Consider the following 19,449-nt stretch of genomic DNA (forward strand, 5'->3'; position numbering starts at 1 on the left):
CAAGCAACGAGGACCAAGTTGAAAACTTACAAAAACTGAAGAAACTGAAGGTTGCACAACAAACATGGGAACAATAAATGTGGACTTTAATGTGATTATTTATTTCATTGTGTTGAATTGCGATCGTGATTTTTTCAACCTACAACTATCTGCAAGTTTCAAGTCTGGGGCTCAAGCAGGCCATCATACGATTAGTCGGGTTACCTTTTTGGTTCGTTTCTGGCTGTAATGAAGCCGTGTTCATTTAACATTGTCAGCTCGCAATAGGGCACTAACCATATTTATACTTTTTTAGCGCCGCATTTGCGCCGCTTTTTAACGCAAAGGCGGCGCAAACTTTCAAAATCCAATTGTATTTTGTAAGTTTGCGCCGCTTTTGCGTTAAAAAAGTGGCGCAAATGCGGCGCTAAAAATGTATACATATGGGTCTAATTCTTTACATTCTCAGTCATCCTCACCACTGCACCAGACCAGGTGTCAGATTGATAATTAACATCTATACAATGCACCCCCACGTTTTAAGGTGCATGATCAAAAATCTGTACTTTGAAAACGTTTTCTTCAGAGGTTTCTGACCTTTTTCACACAATTTTAAGGAACAGCTCTTCTGCATGACAACACCTAGATGTTTTGATAGTTAGCACTACAGATGGGCAAATCTCAATTTCAAACAAGGATCACTTCAAAAATAATTTCTTTAATGTGCGCAAACACCCTGGGTGTGACATTTCATGAAAATCTGTTTAGGTGGCGAGCTACTGATAAATTGGATTGAACGCAGATAACCAATTTTAATGTTAAGCACACTGCTTCATGTGCTGAGCAGCACAGCATATTTGTAGTAAGGATCTAATACTGCTGCTGCTACCTTTTTAAATGTAATTGGAAAGCGTGTTTGAGAACTGCTTGTGGATCTACAGAAAGCTCAGAAATACTAACATGAAATAAGTCTAATGTTGTCCTCCTTATTCTCTGCCGGCGTTTGTAGATATGAGCAAGTTCTTGCACGTTTTTTCAAACGTTACACTCTTTGTACGGAGGTCAGTTGCCTACAATTGTTATGGTGGTGTAGTTTGTTCTTATCCATCATTTGTGATCACTATGCTTGTTGCCCAGCAACTTGTGCACCCTAGCCATTCTTACTCAAAAAAGACCATAACCCCGTTCTTAAATCACTTACTTTTTATTTCAGAGAGGAGATTAGAAGATTACCTCTGACAACATTGCCGTGGACCAAACTAAAAATAGAGCTCTGTCAAGTTAAAGGCATTAATTAGAAGGTGCAAAAACGCTGGCCGCAAATTTCTTGGTACTGCGCCGGGTCTGGGCATAGCTAAGTGGTTGTCCCTAGAGTCATCTTGTTTCAGCCAAGCCGCACCTTCTTCTTGGTTGCAGTTCTTATTACCTGGTTGAGGTCACTTACCAGTTGTTCAAAATCAAGGAGGTATTTTCTCTCTCGAAGTGCAGTTGTTATCGTCATTAGGTATATTGAACTTTATCTGACATCATGTTGTTCTTACTAATATTAGATTTGTTCCCACACCATCACCACTAACCTCCCTCGTTCATGCTAAATTGGTTCTCTTTCTAATCCAATTAGAAATCTGCCAGGATGTGGATAATCGAATTACTCTGCAAGCTTCGAGGCCATCTGTGACTTTTGAATTTGCCTGCTACTGCCAATATGCATTTAAGCCAGCAGTGCCTTTTCGGATGTGGGTGGGAGGGGGAAGGTTGGTTTTCAGGACAGTCAGGAATTGTGACAGCATCCTGACTTGCAGATGTAAGGAAGGAGATTGTGGCATAACTTGGCTATTGGCACATTTGCACCTGGCGTTACATTGTATCTACTTATTTACATTCATATAAAAAGCAAGGGACCCTGCCATAGTTAGTGCACTTAACAGGTTAATCGCTGAACAGAGCACATATTATAAACATGTAACAGAAGAGGAATTGCATTTGAGGGAAACGTGACATATCGGCACTTGAAAGGAATTAATGTTTGGGGTCACCGTGGGAGTGAAGAATAAAGAGGAAAACATTATCCTGGCTTATCATCTGCCCATACTAGTGTTGGGAGGCAATGTACGTGATGTTTTGTGTTCCGAGGTATTTATGACATAGTTTTTGGTTAGCGACTAGTGTATTTGCTGTACGAATTTTTTGGTGCCTAAATTTTCCTTGTAGAGGAAAAATTTTATTTATTGAGGACTGCTGAAAAAAGATTAAGGATAGGGGAAGGAGGGCAAAATGCTCGACAACAATGTTTATGAAGGTGTCTAAAGGGAGTTTATTGTTGGAATAAAAAGTGGCATAGGGGTGTGTGGTTTTCTGATAGTGAAAAGTATCATGTCATAGACTGACTAGAGAGTAAATGATCGACCGGCCAAGATCAATTGACCCTTATTGAATGTTGATGATCAGTTAGCCGGCCTTCTTGTGGGATGGGTTCCGGACAAAGGTTTCAGGATATTTTGTTGGAATGGGTTGATGTGTCTTCCAATCAGGAGTTAACCTCCCATGATTTGAAGTTTATGATCATATCAGAAGGGAAGAGAAGTCCTCCACAAAGCTGATAGGGAGCCAGAAGGGGGTAGTAGATTGAGGATACTTTGGTCTGGAATCGGGTTACTGTGAGTTAGCACCCACTTCCAACTGTGAGGTTAAGGAAAATGGTATAAAAACTAATCTCAACACGTGCGTCAGAGGTATGCACTGCCACTGGGCAAGTGGTAATTACATGAACTATATTTATTAGGGGGGTAGACATATGTCTTTTATCAAGCTCTAAATGAATATATCCCTCGCTTTTAGGCACTAATTTAAGATACTGTTTGCTGATCAATAGATTAAATAATTGTTTGTTTTTATATATAAATAACAGTTTACAAACATTGGCAGTTTTTTCTAAATCTTCCAGAAGTGTATTTAAGAGATTCTTGCAGATAACTTGACAGTGGGACTGTTCCTTCTCCTAGGTCAGATAGATTATGACTGTTTTCGGTTTAAGCAAATCACTTTATACGATGATGACTGCAGGTTTCCCAAATCAAATAGGTTAAAGTAAATCAATGCTTATATTCCACTTTATACGATGATGACTGTAGGTTTCCCACTGCTTTGTGCAGTAAATGTGTGTTACCACCGTTACAGGAGTTGGCCTCAACTCTGACACACCCACAGCCTCACTTGGTGCAAACGTATATCAGTTTGTATTTCAGGTGTGTTTCTAAATGTACGGTCTTCTAAAGTCTGTGCCTGTCCCACTGCTTACATCCACTCATATGTTCAGGTACTAGCCCACGTCTAGGTCTTCACCTCAGTAAGACAACATCCTCATGGACTGGCTGATGCACTTTGCTGATGTTCTTTAGGAAAGACTCAGGCCCATATTTATACTCTGTTTGCGCCACATTTGCGTCATTTTTTAAAATGCAAATCTGGCGCAAACTTAACTCCATATTTATATTTTGACACTAGACCTGTTTAGCGTAAAAATATTGGAGTTAACGTAATTTTTTGTTTGCGGAAAACTACCTTGCGTCAATGAGATGCAAGGTAGGCGTTCCCGGGCAAAAAATGACTCTAAGGCCCTTGCGCCTTATTTATCCTCCTGTCCTAAAATCACGCACGGGAGGAGGGCCTTAAATAATGGCGCTAAGCCTGCTTACCGCCATTATTTAACGCCTGGGTATGGGCAGGCGTTAGGGGACCTGTGGGCCATTTTCCATGGTCAGAGACCATGGAAACAACCCACAGGTGCCCTTCCCTGCACCCAGGGACACCTCCACCCACCTGCACCCACACCTGGAGGACACCTAAGGATGGGGGGACCCATCCCAGGTAAGTCCAGGTAAGGTTTTGATTTTTTTTTAAAGTGCCACAGGGAGGCCTAACTTGGGCCCCCCTACATGGCACTGTGCCCAATGGCCATGCCCAGGGGACTTAAGTCCCCTGGGCATGGCCATTGGGCTAGGGAGCATGACTCCTGTCTTTACTAAGAAAGGAGTCATGTCCATGGGCGTCAAAAAAATAACGATAGTCAGGTTAGAGTAATTGTTTTTACTCTAACCTGACTAGTGCTATTCTTTCCCGCACAACCTCCAGTTTGCCCTACGCCTCCCCTACCCGCTTAGCCTAATTTATTTTGACGCTAACCGGGCCTGCGCCATTCCTTAAATATGACGTCCAGCTGGCGTTCTGGAATGGCGCTAGCCGGAGCTATAATTTTTGACGCAAACCTGCGCTAACGCAGGTTTGCGTCAAAAAGTATAAATCTGGGCCTAGGAGTTCATCAGCAAATATAAATATATACAAGTGTCTGTTACTCAGAGCCTAGTTCTAGGTGCCATCTCTGTATGTGTGAATCGAGAGTTTGCAGAACCTATTTCATGATTTTTTAAAGGAATTTGTAGTGCCCTTTTCAACCACTCGAGGGAGGGGGGCAAGTGCTGATAATGCTTTACATGAGATACTCTGTTATCAATCAGCAATATTTTTGTTTTCAGGCACTTACATGCCATTAAAATGCTGGGATTATTTATTTACATTAATTTGTATATTTCAAAGAACATTTTCTGCCACGTATCTATTCCACTCCAACCACAACTTCAATAAAAGTGGTTCCATATCGCTTCTTTATATATTATCTATTTAAATGAAATACACCGTAAATACATTTTGTGTAATTTTAGAGCTCCACGAAGATGTTGCTTGTGTGATTGTTCACTCTGAGCTTTGACAGTTCCAATAAATATATAATATACAATCAAGTCCAAGCTTACGATTTTAGTGTATTTCCTATTTAAATCTGTTGGTGTTAGAGGAATAAGAACACTGGTTTCTTTCTCATAAATAATCGGAATGTCCCATGTCTACCATCTGTCGCACCTACCTATGCAGATGAGGCAAAGAATGGTGTGTGAAAGGAGACTAGCGAAATGGGTAGACAACTTGATAGTAGGAACAGGTGTACTAATGCTTCCTGTGGAAGTTGCAAACAATAGCCACTGGATAAACACATTACCCAGACTGATTGAGAACATGGCTGACTCCACTGCAGCAGCACTGGGGAATATTACAGAGGAGTTAACAGCTTTGAGGACAGTGATTATCCAAAATAGAATTGCCCTCAACATCATCCTAACAAAGGAGTGTGCCAGGTCATACATCAGAGAAGCTGCTCCTACATTCCTGGTGATAGTGATAACATCAAACAGGCTATTGGAAACATAAGGCAAGTGGAACAGCAAGCACATGGCATACAGGGAGGAGAGACATGGGCTTCCGTCTCATCCTGGTTTGGGTCCTGAGGAAGCTGGTTACTCGAAGCTTCAGTGATTGATGTTGTCATACTGATCACCCTGTGTGTTGTGGTCCAGATGCTTCCAGCCTGCCTGTTCTCCATTACCACAAACTGTTTCTCCGGGATTCCTCCGACACCACCTGCACGCTAGTACATGGAAATGAGGGCAATATATCTGAGACCCTACCCCACAGGAGCCGGGACATTGATGAGAGAGCCAACAGACAGGGAAGAGGGGCAGTATAACAAGGAGAGTATGGACGTTTAGGATGAGAATAGGGATCATCATTATTTATCAGAGGAGTGGATGTGGAAACTGGGTTGTAGAATCCATTTTGTATTTGTCCAGGTCTGTCCTGGCCTGTGATACTCAATGAGGTACAGGCCTGCAAAACATATGTAAGAGGTGGAATGACCTTTAATAAACCAATGTATTCTGCTAAAACAGCTTGTAACGCAAGGCTTGCTCATAAGACACATCACAGGATATGCAAGTGCCTCGCTCACCCAGCAACAACCATTTAACCCATAACTGTATATAGCTTGATCCCAAGGCCTGCACTTGATTGGCCAGGGGTTCTGAAGAAATTGTTTTTGAAAACCCTGGAAAGTCCTAGCTGTTAGGGCATGAACACATAACACCTTGTGCCATATTGTATCACGATATTGGTTCTCTTACCACACAACCTATTCTCTGATGTTGATTAGTTGGGTACATACTGTTTGTGTAACCTTCACATCTCCCGACCAACATCACGCCATGTATTTGTTCATAATGATTAACAAATCACTGTCTGTGTTTCATGATTAGATAATGTATTTTCACACCTTTGTAGTTTTTTATTTATAAAAGACCTATGAAGAGTCTCTCATTGAACATGCTGTTTTGCTAAAACACATGGCCCCGTGATCACAAATATACTGCTTATGAACCTGACTTTGCCTATGTCTCTCTATTTTGAGGAGCTTCCACACATTCTCTTTTAAGAAGCATCACACAGCCTATGTCCACAAGAATATCAGTGTGTTATACATCTCCCATTATCATGGTGACTTGACATGGCTAACTCATTATCTTACAGAATTTTAACAGTCATGTCTTCTGAGTTTTAAGTTAAGCAAATATTACTTGATACCTGAAGTTGCTGGCCATGTAGCTATAATATTGTTTAGGACATATGTCTCTCTTTGATATAGACAAGGGGATAAACAGTTTCCAGTGATGCAATAAGTCTTACAATGGTCAATGTAGTATTTTAGACATTCTGCAATTCTACCTCTTTAATTCCATCCATGTTTCTCTTGTTTAAATGTAATTATAATATGGGCTTCTGTTTTTGAATTACAGTACATCAATACAGCCTTCTTTTGGGTTTTTCTGTACCATCAGTAGATGTTGTCCACTTATGTACTGTTCAGTGTGATTGTTTAGCTGCTGCTAATTTATATTCAACTTTGGATCTATGTTGGATGATTCTATTTTTGACTTCTTGGATGGTTTGACAATGTATAGTAGATTCCATGGACATTATACTATAAACTGCATTGTTTGTGTTTTAATATGTGAAATTCTTGTGATGAACATGTTGTCCTTGGTATTTGTATTCTGTCATTACAATTACGTGGTTGTAGAATGAACAGTTTCTACATCTGTTGACGTCCTGCAAGGATGGTAAGTTCTGTTGTATTGGTCCTTTAGTGTCGGGTTAGACACCCAGGTTTTAGTTAGTTTCACGGTCTGTGCCTTTAAATGCACACATATATTTTATTCATTGTCATTTATTTAGCAGAGCTTGTTTTTAGTGCATTACTTTATATTTTTTAGTCAGCTGACTCCTTCTAGGAAGACAGAATACCTACTGCACATTTTTATCAGCCTTTAACACAACACGCATTCTGTGCCTTCTCCAAGGCTGTTACATTTGGTACATGATATGCCAGCTTGGATTGTCATCTCAGAAGACTTTTCCAATCCTCTGGATGTATCATGACATCAGTCTTACTTCCATGAACTGTGTAGGGTTTATTATATAAACATCACATAGGCCTAAAGAGGACAGAGGGCATTCCAGTCATGGCCGTCCTCAGGTGTACATCATCTTGCAGCCAGCTTTGCCGATCCTGACACTGACTCTTCAGCTCACTAGAGGATTGCCATCCAGACAACAGGCAGACCCTTGCTATCTAATTCAAGTATAGGGTCGGAGTCCTCCCTTAGATTGGGACTGGCAGATGGGTTACTACCACTATGCTCTCAAACATAGAGGTTAGACAGAAATCACTAGACTTTCTAGAACCATACACAATGATGGGGTTGTTTATCATTTTCACGCTCATTGTTATGATGATTACAGTTTCTTCCCTTGGCATGTGTGAGTCTTCGAGTAACTGAGCGAAAGGGTTGTGATTTGTTCACCACGACCTCCCTGAGGAGTCTGAGTGTCAAGTTTAGGTTGCTACAAATCAATACCAACCTAATTGGGGTAGGTGAGGTACTGCGGGCTAGCCAAGCGTTAGGCAACAGCTTCCAGATGGTGTGGGGTTGACTCAGTTTCCCACCCTCGGTAGTGCCACCACCCTAAACACGCAGTCTTATTATCATAATAAGAACCACAAGGCAGTTCAGTGGAATTAGGTCATTAGATTGTTAATTTCTATCTGATAAATAGGGTCTCACTAGTTCATCTCATATATTTTTCTTTCGTTTGCTGTAGAGATTGGCATTTGTAGCCACTACTCTGATCTCTAAGAGTCTATTCTTATTGACAATGTTTTTCACATTATTTGTACTTCTAATTTGTATGCAGTGTGGTTTCCTTTTTGGTTTGTGTTTCAACAGAACCATCCCTTCTCCAAGTTTTTTAGCATCTTAGGATAGCATCTGTCCAGAATTTAAGTTCTTCTGGGTTTGTGAAGTAATCCTCTTTTGAGCTGCAGTGTTTAATTTTAGGAAGTTACGTAAAAAGCAGATTATCCTTGAAATGAAAGTTCTGTTAGCGTAGCAAGATGTTCCTATCTTTGTTCTCCTGATGTTCTTATCTATAATCTTCATAAACAGTGATGCAACCAGGTGCCCATTTTGATTTCGGACTCAAACATCCTCAAAGTTTGTTTGTTCTTTGATGGCATTCCTTACTAATGTAATGTCTAGCGAGCATTAGTTCGGTCATTGTACACATTGATTCAGTGCCACCAAAGTTCCAGTTAAAAAACATTGTTTATGTCTTTTTCAAAGTATGTATGTCCTGCATTTGTGGAAAATTCACCTTTCTTCATATTTCTACATAAACAATTAGGTAATTTCTATTGCTAATAAGAGCCCATGTCTGTCCCTTCTATCGGGCAATAGTAATTATTTTAGAACATAAAGTTCTTCTTAAGAGCTGGACTGACTAGTTCCGTTAGAAATTAGCCTGGTAATGTAAAAGGTCTCTTTGGGGGTCATTCTGACCCTGGCGGTAAAATCCGCCAGGACCAACGACCGCGGGAGCACCGCCAACAGGCTGGCGGTGCTCCCTTGGGCATTCTGACCGCGGCGGTACAGCCGCGCTCAGAAACGGAAAACCGGCGGTGTACCGCCGGTTCTCCGCTGCCCTGGGGAATCCTCCATGGCGGCGCAGCTTGCTGCGCCGCCATGGGGATTCCGACCCCCATACCGCCATCCTGTTCCTGGCGGTTTTGGCCGCCAGGCAGAGGATGGTGGTATGGGGTGTCGTGGGGCCCCTGGGGGCCCCTGCAGTGCCCATGCCAGTGGCATGGGCACTGCAGGGGCCCCCGTAACAGGGCCCCACCAAGATTTTCAGTGTCTGCCATGCAGACACTGAAAATCGCGACGGGTGCTACTGCACCCGTTGCACCCCTTCCACTCCGCCGGCTCCATTCGGAGCCAGCATCCTCATGGAAGGGTGTTTCCCGCTGGGCTGGCGGGCGGCCTTCTGGCGGTCGCCCGCCAGCCCAGCGGGAAACCCAGAATAACCGCGGCGGTCTTTTGACCGCGCAGCGGTATTCTGCCGGCGGGACGCCGCCCGCCAAAGTCAGAATGACCCCCTTTGTGTTTCCAAGAATAGCTCAACGCTTATTTGTATTTAAGGGTTCTATTTATAATGTGATAAAAATGTGGTCTATTAAATTGAATGTGTCGTCCTCCACCATGATGATATGAGCTGCATCTTTCACAAAGGCCCTTGATGTGAACACAAAGAGATTCTAAATGGAATCTACATATTTGACGTAGAAGTCCAGTACAGAATCACAGGCTGAAAAAATTAGTCACCTTTGTGGGTAGCGTAAACGTTTCTGAATTTGAAGCAAAGTATATATCACTAGATATGTCAGTCTTGTCCTGGTGTTTTGTCCAGGTACTGGCTAATGTTTAAATTCTGCATAGTGTATGCATGTGAAAGCACATATGCCTATGGCTTCCATGTTTGGATTTAAAAGTACGTTTATTTTACTGTGACTCTTTGTGATAATGTGATGATTAATTTATATTCTTTTTTTTTTCAGTTGTGTCAGGTGTTTTGTGGTGGCTTTATTATGATCATATCAGTGATCCATCCATTGAATTGGAAACAGCAAAAGAAAATGCTAAGTTTTTGCTTGGATTTGCTATTATCGCAACATTGGTTACGGTATGTGCCTATTTGATGTGTGTCTTCTATGCTCACGTATGATAGCAGAGCCTAAAAAATAAAAAACGATTGTTTCTCTATTGAAAATATGTTTTTTGCTCAATAGCTAAAATTATGATATAAAAGGAAAGACCTTTTAAGCACTTCTTTGTCTCAGTCTGTGCAGACGAAAATAAGGGAAAATGTGCGGTTTTCTACCTTCATATCAGAGAGGGTGGGAAAGTATAAACCCAAAGCTGAAGGTGAGTGAGTGGAATGGTGAAGGGGCTTATTGAACTAAATAAATAATATTCTTTCTTTGGTAGATTTGGCCATGAGAGAGGCTTCTTTCAGACCTATTGTGAAGCAAGTCTCCACTATAGTAGAAACAATAAAACACAAAAGGATATTATGCCAGACTATTTAGATCAAACTTACAAGTCAAAATGTAAAATGATGTATTGAATGGTCTGGCATTACCTTTTTTCTCTGAAACATTAGTATACCATATTGTCTGATAAAACATCTAAGGTCTATCAAACAATGTCACCCTGTCACAAGACCTCTGCATCAGCCTCACTGACTTCTTCCATGACAAGATAGCCACAATCTACAGAAACTTTAACCCTCAGCCCAAAACATCTGACTACAATAACCACCCCACCACCAGAATGACTTTCGCAAAGCTAACCGACTGAAGCTAACTCATCCACCAGGTGTCAGTCACCAGATCCTCGGGGTCTGCGCACGCTCCCAACATGTCCACCACAAGACAGCTCCAATACTCTGATTAGAATGTCACAGAGTCTAAGATAGTCCAAGTGGGGATAAGGGGATTAGGTAGGGAACAGCTGGGAAGGAGACCTGTAGGAAGCAAAAGGTTAAACAGCACAATGTCCAGATATAATCACATTGAGAGTCATAAAAACTCTCTGTTGAATCTAGGGTTCAATGATACTCGGAACATGAAGTAACACTCTGTTGAATCTAGAGTTCAATGATACACGGAACATGAAGTAACACTCTGTTGAATCTAGAGTTCAATGATACTCGGAACATGAAGTAACACTCTGTTGAATCTAGAGTGCAATAATACTCGGAACATGAAGTAACACTCTGTTGAATCTAGAGTTCAATGATACTCAGAACATGAAGTACACTCTGTTGAATCTAGAGTTCAATGATACTCGGGAACATGAAGTAACACTCAAGGCTGAAAGAACATGAATGGCCTAGCACTAGACTCTAACTAGGCCTCAAGAAATCTAGGTACCTGGAAATGAATCAAGGATGATTAATGCAATGTTTCATATGAGCTTTTCATAACATGGCACATAGGCCCTCATTACAACCCTGGCGGTCGGTGGTAAAGCGGCGGTAAAACCGCCAACAGGCCGGCGGAAAAAAAAATTGAATCACGACCATGGCGGAAACCGCCAACATAGACAGCCACTTTAACACTCCGACCGCCACGACGGTACAAACAAACACCGCGGCGGTAACCGCCAACAGACAGGAGGAAGACAATGTACCGCCCATTGTATTACAACAGGCCAATCCGCCACCTTTTCCGGGGCTTGGTAGAGAAAACGCTCACCTCTACACACCCCACGAGGAACCAGGACGCCATGGACCCAGAACTCCATATACTACCTGCCTTTGTCTTCCTGCTCCTCTACCAGGAGCACGAACGCCGGCGGTGAAGACCACGGTGAGTACTGCACCTACGACACAGGGGAGGGGGGAGGGAAAAGAGAGTGACACACACGCAACACGCAAAACACCCACCCCCACCCTCACCCACTACAACACACACACAAATACATGTTGATACATTACAGTTACACCCCTCAACCCCCCTGGAAGAATGGAAATGATTGTAACGATCGTAATCAATTAAAATCCAGTACTCAAAAATATACATATACACTATTCACAAATATATACACCAAGAATACAAGTCCAGGTACTGCACCATTTATAGTCCGTGGACCACTGGGCCCAAAATGCATGGGCGAAGCCCACACAAGATACCCGATAAAAATGGAGAGAACACTGCAGGGGCATCAGATAGAAATACAACAGGCACCTCAGGGGGAAGGGGGGCACCTCAGCCGGATGAGTGCACGACGCCAGATCCACGAGGGGGCTCCATGCCCACTGCTGTATCCTGGGGAGTGTAAAGCCACAGTCTCTCAAGTCTCTCCAGTGGGTGCTTTGCCCACTGCTTTATCCTGGGGAGTGCAAAGCCACAGTCTCTCAAGTCTCTCCAGTGGGTGCATTGCCCACTGCTTTATCCTGGGGAGTGCAAAGCCACAGTCTCTCAAGTCTTTTCAGTGGGTGGTTTGCCCACTGCTGCATCCTGGGGAGTGCAAAGCCACAGTCTCTCAAGTCTCTCCAGTGGGCGGTTTGCCCACTGCTGCATCCTGGGGAGTGCAAAGCCACAGTCTCTCAAGTGGATAACAGTCTCCACTGGTTCTGGAGGGGGATTGGTGCCCAGAGTGCTTCATCCTGCCAAGGACTGAGGTAGTGGATGCCTTTCCCCACTGGTTCTGGAGGGGGGTTTGTGCCCAGAGTGCTTCATCCTGCCAAGGACTGAGGTAGTGGATGTGAATCTCCACTGGTTCTGGAGGGGGCTTTGTGCCCAGAGTGCTTCATCCTGCTCGTGGTGGCCTCAGTAGCGGCGGTGTGTGCGGCTCTCATTGGCCTGCGATGCTGGTGGGTGGCTCAGTGAGCGTGCTGCTGGCGGCGGTGTCCTGGGCAGCGGTGCTGCTGGCAGCAGTGTCCCTGGCAGCGGTGCTGCTGGCGGCGGTGTCCTGGCAAGCGGGGCTGCTGGCGGCGGTGTCCTTGGCAGTGGTGCTTCTGGCAGCGGTGTCCTTGGCAGCAGTGCTGCTGGCTGCAGTGTCCTGGGAAGCGGGGCTGCTGGCGTCGGTGTCCTTGGCAGCGGTGCTGGTGGCGGCGGTGTCCTGGGAAGCGATGCTGGTGGCGGCGGTGTCCTGGGCAGCGGTGCTGGTGGCGGCGGTGTCCTGGGAAGCGGTGCTGGTGGAGTCGGTGTCCTGGGCAGCGGTGCTGGTGGCGGCGGTGTCCTTTGCAGCGGTGCTGCTGGCGGCGGTGTCCTGGGAAGCGGTGCTGGTGGCAGCGGTGTTCCTGGGAAGCGGGGCTGCTGGCGGCGGTGTCCTTGCCAGCGGTGCTGGTGGCGGTCTTGTCCGCCATGCAGGTTGGCGGCGACTTCCCTTTCTTTCTGTGCCCCTTCCCCATCTTGGATGTTGGCGCTGCTGTCTTCCCACTCACAACTTTAGTCCTGGGAGTGCCCTTGGTGGCAGGTGTTTTGCCCTTCTCCCTCCGGCCAGTGGCCAACTTCTTATGCTTCTGAGGTGGGGGACTGTCCGTGGTCTGGCTCCTTGGCACACTGGCTGCCCTGCTGCTTGGCGCACTCCAGAAGCTGGTTACTGCTGGCACCACTGATCCCGCTGATGTGGTGGCTGAGGTGCTGGGTTGGGACCTGGAAAGGCATGCCATAGAGGACTGAAGGGATGTGGGAGGTGAGGGGAAGAGGTCAAGGTTGGACTGGAAAAGTTTTTTAGACACACTGGGACGGGTAGATGGAGGGGGTTTGGGAGTGGAGGAAGAGGTAGTGGTTGTAGGAGGTGTACGTTTGCTGACTTTGGGTGAAGGTGCATGTGCTGGAGGCTGTCGTGAGGTGGATGGCTGTTGGGTGGGTGTGTGACTGCGTTTGTGTACCTTGGAAGGCGGGCTCACAGACACACTGGGAGAGGACACAGGGGATGTGTGAATGGTAGTGGGGGTGGTGAGTGCACGTGAGCGGTGTGTGGTGATGGGTGTGCTGGTGATGGACGTAGTGGATGAAGATTTGGTGCATGCAGGTGTGAGTGGAGATGTGACAGGGAGGGAGGAGGAAGACGAGGAGGAGGGGGACACAGTGGAGGCAGTAGATGTTGGTATGTGTGCATGGGTATGATGCTTGTGTGAGTGCCTGTGGGATGTGTGGTGCTTATGTTTGCCAGAGCTTCCCTTGTGTGTTGAGGTGTGTGCATGCTGGTCTGATGGTGTGCTTGGGATAGGCTGAGGTACAGGGGTTTGGGTTTGGGTGGAAGAAGTTGGAGGGGGAGGCTGGACACAGGGACAATGGCTGTCATCAGTGCTGAGGCCAGAGTCTGAAAAACTCGCTGTTGGGCTGCCTGACCAAAATGAATGCCCTCCAGGTATGCATTGGTCTGTTGCAACTGCCTCTCTACACCCTGGATGGCATTCAGAATGGTAGACTGCCCAACAGTGAGGGATCTGAGGAGGTCAATGGCCTCCTCACTGAGGGCAGCAGGGCTGACAGGGGCAGGCGCTGAGGTGCCCGGGGCGAACAAGATGCCCACCCTCCTGGGTGAGCGGCCACGGGGCACACATTGAGGGGCTGCTGGGAGGGCGGTGCTGGTAGGGGGGGTGGTGGCTGTACCTGTAGATGCGGGGGCACAGAGGGGCCCACCACAAGGGAGCTCCCATCAGAAGAGGAGTCGGTGTCGCTGGTCTCTGCTCCAGTCCCCGCCATGGAGCTCCCCTCACCCTCCATCCCACTGGTGAATTCTGACTCCGTAGTGTCACCCTCCAGGGCCATGTGAGATGCAGCTCCCTCCTGCTCCGGTGCCACTGCTGCTCCGCCTGATGATGCTATTGAACACAAAAACAGGGACAGCAAAAAAGGGGGGGAGACAGAAGAAAGACATGTTGAGTGCATGCAATACCGCTACCGTTGGCGGACAATACGGACACAGAAACCCTCTGCACTACACCGTGCACTTAGAGCTCCCTAATCCCAGGGACACGGGGTACAAGACCTATGCCAGATTGCTGCACACATTGAAGTCACAGGAGCCTGACTAGGTGTAGTTGGCTCTGAACACTGGTGGGCTGGGGTGCCACATGGCCTGCCTTATGAAGGGACCTTGCCTACTAAACTCGCCCTGGCCTAGGGGAACCCACTGCCCAGCTCCCCCACCCAGATACCTCCAATGCGCGCAGAGTCAGATGGATGTGACGGTACTCACCCCCTTGTGGCTGCTGTGATGCCCTCAAGCGCCCATCCAACTCCAGATACGCCACCGCCAGGATCCGGAACATCAGGGGGGTCATGGTGCGACGGGCACCCCTCCCACGTTGGGAGGCCATCCCCAGCTGGGCCTCTGCCGTCTTCTTGCTCCAGCGGTGAATGTCCTCCCATCTTTTCCGGCAGTGGGTGCTCCATCTGTGGTGGACCCCCAGGGTCTGGACATCCTTGGCGATGGCACGCCAAATATCCTTCTTCTGGTGGGCGCTGACCGAAAAGGTACAACATTAACCGTCCGGACCATCACAGTCATTGGCCCACGTTCCCACCCTTGCCCTGATGCACATCCACTCACCGTTGTTTCATGCACGCCTCATTCTCCCCCCCCCATTTTCCATCCACACCACTCCACACAGCCATTGCCCATCCATCATGCTCACAGTGTACTTACCTGTTTGTCTGGAGGACCGTAGAGTAGCGTGTACTGGGGGAGGACCCCATCCACTAGTTTCTCCAACTCCTTCAAGGTGAAGGAAGGGGCCCTTTCCTCAGACACATGAGCCATTGTCTATTCCAGACTGAGGTCACAGCAGCACTTGCAGTGTAGGTCCTCTCCTGTCCAAGATCAGGTATCAAGTGAGTGAACAGAGAGAAAATGGCGGTGACGTCCGCGGCGGTGCATACCGTCACCCCCGGCGTACATCGTCATTGGCTCCTGGGACCCATAGGGTCCAATGTTAACCAATGCAGGATTGCACCGAGGTCGTTGACCGCCTACCGCAACGGTGTAGAACGCCAGCGCAGTTACCTCATATCCCCTTGTCCCACCTTACAGGTCAGGCATCCGCCATTTAAGGGGGCCGCATGGCATCAATTTTAAATGCGGCGCACATGTCTAGGCCTTGCATACACATTAAGACAGGGACATAGCGGACTGAAAAATGTGTGAAATTAAGTTGTGTTTTCATACCTCAGTGTTGGCTGACCATCTGCTCACTGTTCTCGTCCATAGAGCACGTCCGCTGGGGCAGGTGAGGAGATGGCGGCATCCTCCGGTGTACAGACCGCTGGTGGACCTGTCGACAATGGAAGAGCGACATGTAATTGTCACCTACAGACTGGACCGTGCCACAATCCAGGAACTGTGTGCCCAGTTGGAGCCGGACCTGATGTCAGCTATCCGCCATCCCATAGGTATCCCCCCTCTAGTGCAGGTGCTGTCAGTAATCTTTTCAGACAACAGTGGCCATAGCATCAGGGATGTCCCAGCCTATGTTCTCCAACGTGTTGTCCAGAGTGTTGTCTGTCCTGCTGAAACACATGCGCAGCTACATCGTTTTCCCTCAGGTTGAGGATTTGCCCACAGTGAAAGGTGACTTCTATGCCCTGGGACATATCCCCAACATCATTGGTGCCATTGATGGGACACATGTGGCCTTGGTACCCCCCTGCAGGAGTGAACAGGTGTACAGAAACAGGAAGAGTTGCCATTCAATGAATGTGCAGATGGTGTGTTTGGCCGACCAGTACATCTCCCATGTGAATACCAAGTTTTCTGGCTCAGTACATGATGCTTACATTCTGAGGAATAGCAGCATCCCTTATGTGATGGGGCAACTCCAGAGGCACCCTGTGTGGCTATTAGGTGAGGACATGGACCCTATACAGTGTGACTAGGTGTCTGGGGTTGTCCCTAAGAGTTAGTGTGTGTCTAACAGTTGTCTCTTGACATTTGCAGGTGACTCTGGCTACCCCAACCTGTCATGGCTACTGACCCCAGTGAGAAATCCCAGGACAAGGGCAGAGGAACGCTACAATGTGGCCCATTGGCGAACTAGGAGGGTTATAGAGAGGACCTTCGGCCTCCTGAAGGCCAGGAGGCCAGGTTCAGGTGCCTCCATATGACAGGTGGTTCCCTATTCTACTCACCAAAGAAGGTGTGCCAGATCATCGTGGCCTGCTGTATGCTTCACAACTTGGCTTTGTGACGACAGGTGCCTTTTCTGCAGGAGGATGGACCAGATGGAGGTCTTGTGGCAGCTGTGGAGCCTGTGGACAGTGAAGACGAGGAAACAGAAGAAGAGGATATCGACAACAGAAACACAGTGATTCATCAATACTTCCAGTGAGACACAGGTAAGACGACATCACTGCCTGCTACATCTGATACACTTGTTCTACCTCTCATCTGTCTGTCACTTTCACCCAGTGTATAAACCCTGAGTTGTCACTTTCCCTTTCAATTTCACAGATGTGGGTCCCACTGTGTGCCATCTGCTTTGTTTCCTCATGGACTAGAGCTGTGTGACATAGGCATGTTGACAATACAATGGATATTGTATTGTTCCTCAGTTATTGCAAATACACATTTTCGAAAGCACAGACTGACTCCAGATAGTTTTGTGATTTAAGGGTGTTTATTTAAGTGCTAAATATTGGAGAGGGTTGTAAAATGGTCAGGGGTGATGGTGGAAGAATGTCCATGGCAGAGTCCAGTCTATTAGTCTCACAGGTGCATTGTCCAAAGGGGCATAGGAAGTGGAGTTGGGGCAGTTGATGGATGGACAGGGTGACAAAGTGGGACAAAAGGATGACAATCAGGGTGGTCTCATTTCTTGGCGGGGGTCTTGGCATTGTTCTCTGTCTTTGTCCTGGATCTCTAGGACCGCTTGCGGGGTTGTTCTCCATCTGCAGGGGGTGGGGTGCTGGTGTTGTGGTCCTGTGGCCGTGCCTCCTGTCCACTAGCGCTGGCGGAGGTGGTGGGCAGTTCATCGTCCAGGCTAGTGTCAGGGGCCCCTTGTTGTGCCACAGTGTCCCTCCTGGTGTTCATGAGTTCCTTCAGCACCCCTACAATGGTGCCCAGGGTGGTATTGATGGATTTGAGTTCCTCCCTGAACCCCAAATACTGTTCCTCCTGCAGCCACTGGGCTCCTGAAACTTGGCCAGTACTGTTGCCATCGTGGCCTGGGAATGGTGGTAGGCTCCCATGATGTTGGAGAGGGCCTCGTGGAGATTGGGTTCCCTGGGCCTGTCCTCCCCCTGTCGCACAGCAGCCCTCCCAGTTCCTCTGTGTTCCTGGGCCTCTGTCCCCTGAACCGTGTGCCCACTGCCACTGCCCCCAGGTCCCTGGTGTTGTTGGGGTGGTGGGTTAGCCTGGATTCCCTGTAGTGGTGGACACACTGCTGCTTGACGTGTCCTGGGGACAGAGGTATGGGCCCGCTGGGTGGGTGCTGTGCTGGTGTTTACAGAGGGAGGAGGCTCTGTTGTGGCTTGTGCCAGTGTGAGGGGAACCGACTGTCCCGAGGACCCAGATGGGCCGGGCTGGTCATCTAGATCCAGTTGGACAGAGGTGCTGTCATCACTGTGAGCCTCTTCTGTGGATGGAGTGGACATGTCTGGAACCTCCTGTCCGGTGACGTTGGGTAGGGGTCCTTCAGGGGTGTAAAGGCATGATTATTGCATCTGTGTGTGCCATGGTGTGCAATGGGTGGGTGAGCCTGTACCCCAGTGCTTGCATTCTTGTGTAGGACCTTGTGTGATAATTGTTTAGGGCTGTGTGTGGGTATGTGCAGTGGGTATGCATTGGTGATGGGTGTCCATGCTTTATTGTTGCATGCAGGGCTTGGTGTTGGGATGTGTGGTTTGTGATAGTGGGACATATGTGAAGAGTTGGAGTGATGGGGGTGAGGGCGAGGGTGGGGGTATGTGATAGCATGCAGGTGATAGCATGCATCCCTTCAGGGGATGAAGTAGTGAAAGCTTTGACTTACCAGAGTCCATTCCTCCAGCTACTCCAGCGAGGCCCTCAGGATGCCGTATAGCCAAGACCTGCTCCTCCCATGTTGTTAGTTCTGGGGGAGGAGGTGGGGTCCGCTGCCAGTACTCTGAACCGCGATGTGGTGTCTTGAGACCACGCAACGTACCTTCCCCCGTAGGTCGTTCCACCTCTTCCTGATGTCATCCCGTGTTCTTGGGTGTTGTCCCACTGCGTTGACACTGTCCACGATTCTGCACCGTAGCTCCATCTTCCTAGCTATGGTGGTGTGCTGCACCTGTGATCCGAATAGCTGTGGCTCTACCCGGATGATTTCCTCCACCATGACCCTGAGCTCCTCCTCAGAAAACCTGGGGTGTCTTTGCGGTGCCATGGGGTGGTGTGGGTGATGTGTGAGGTGGTGTGTGTTGTGTTGTGTGGGGTGATGTTTAGGGGTGTGTGTTGTTTGGCGCGTGGATGTGTTTGTGTGATGGTGTTGTGTGCCTCTGTATGCTGGTGTTGTCTTTGCTGTGCTGTCTCTCTGGCCTTCATCTAAATTTCTGGTCGAAAGGGTTTGTGGGTGATGTGGGTGTGTGTTTTATATTGTATTGGGTGTGTGGGAGTGGTGTGTGTATGTGTATCAGGTGTGTGTATTTGGAATTGTCCAATGTGGTAGTGTTTTGTAAATGTGTGTGTATTTTGAGCGCGGTGGTGTGTACCG

The 19,449-nt window shown here is 47.4% G+C and overlaps 1 protein-coding gene across 1 annotated transcript in view; it reads left to right on the forward strand.

Annotated features, from left to right (window-relative positions):
* Nucleotides 1-19,449, forward strand: part of SLC44A3 (solute carrier family 44 member 3) — a 556,605-nt gene that overhangs the window by 378,809 nt on the left and 158,347 nt on the right. The window contains exon 8 of the mRNA XM_069231480.1: nt 9,815-9,939. Coding sequence (XP_069087581.1) covers nt 9,815-9,939 — 125 coding nt within the window. The remainder of the gene's footprint in view (nt 1-9,814; nt 9,940-19,449) is intronic.

Source organism: Pleurodeles waltl, chromosome 4_2 (assembly GCF_031143425.1).
Source record: "Pleurodeles waltl isolate 20211129_DDA chromosome 4_2, aPleWal1.hap1.20221129, whole genome shotgun sequence".
Classification (NCBI taxonomy): Eukaryota; Metazoa; Chordata; class Amphibia; order Caudata; family Salamandridae; genus Pleurodeles; species Pleurodeles waltl.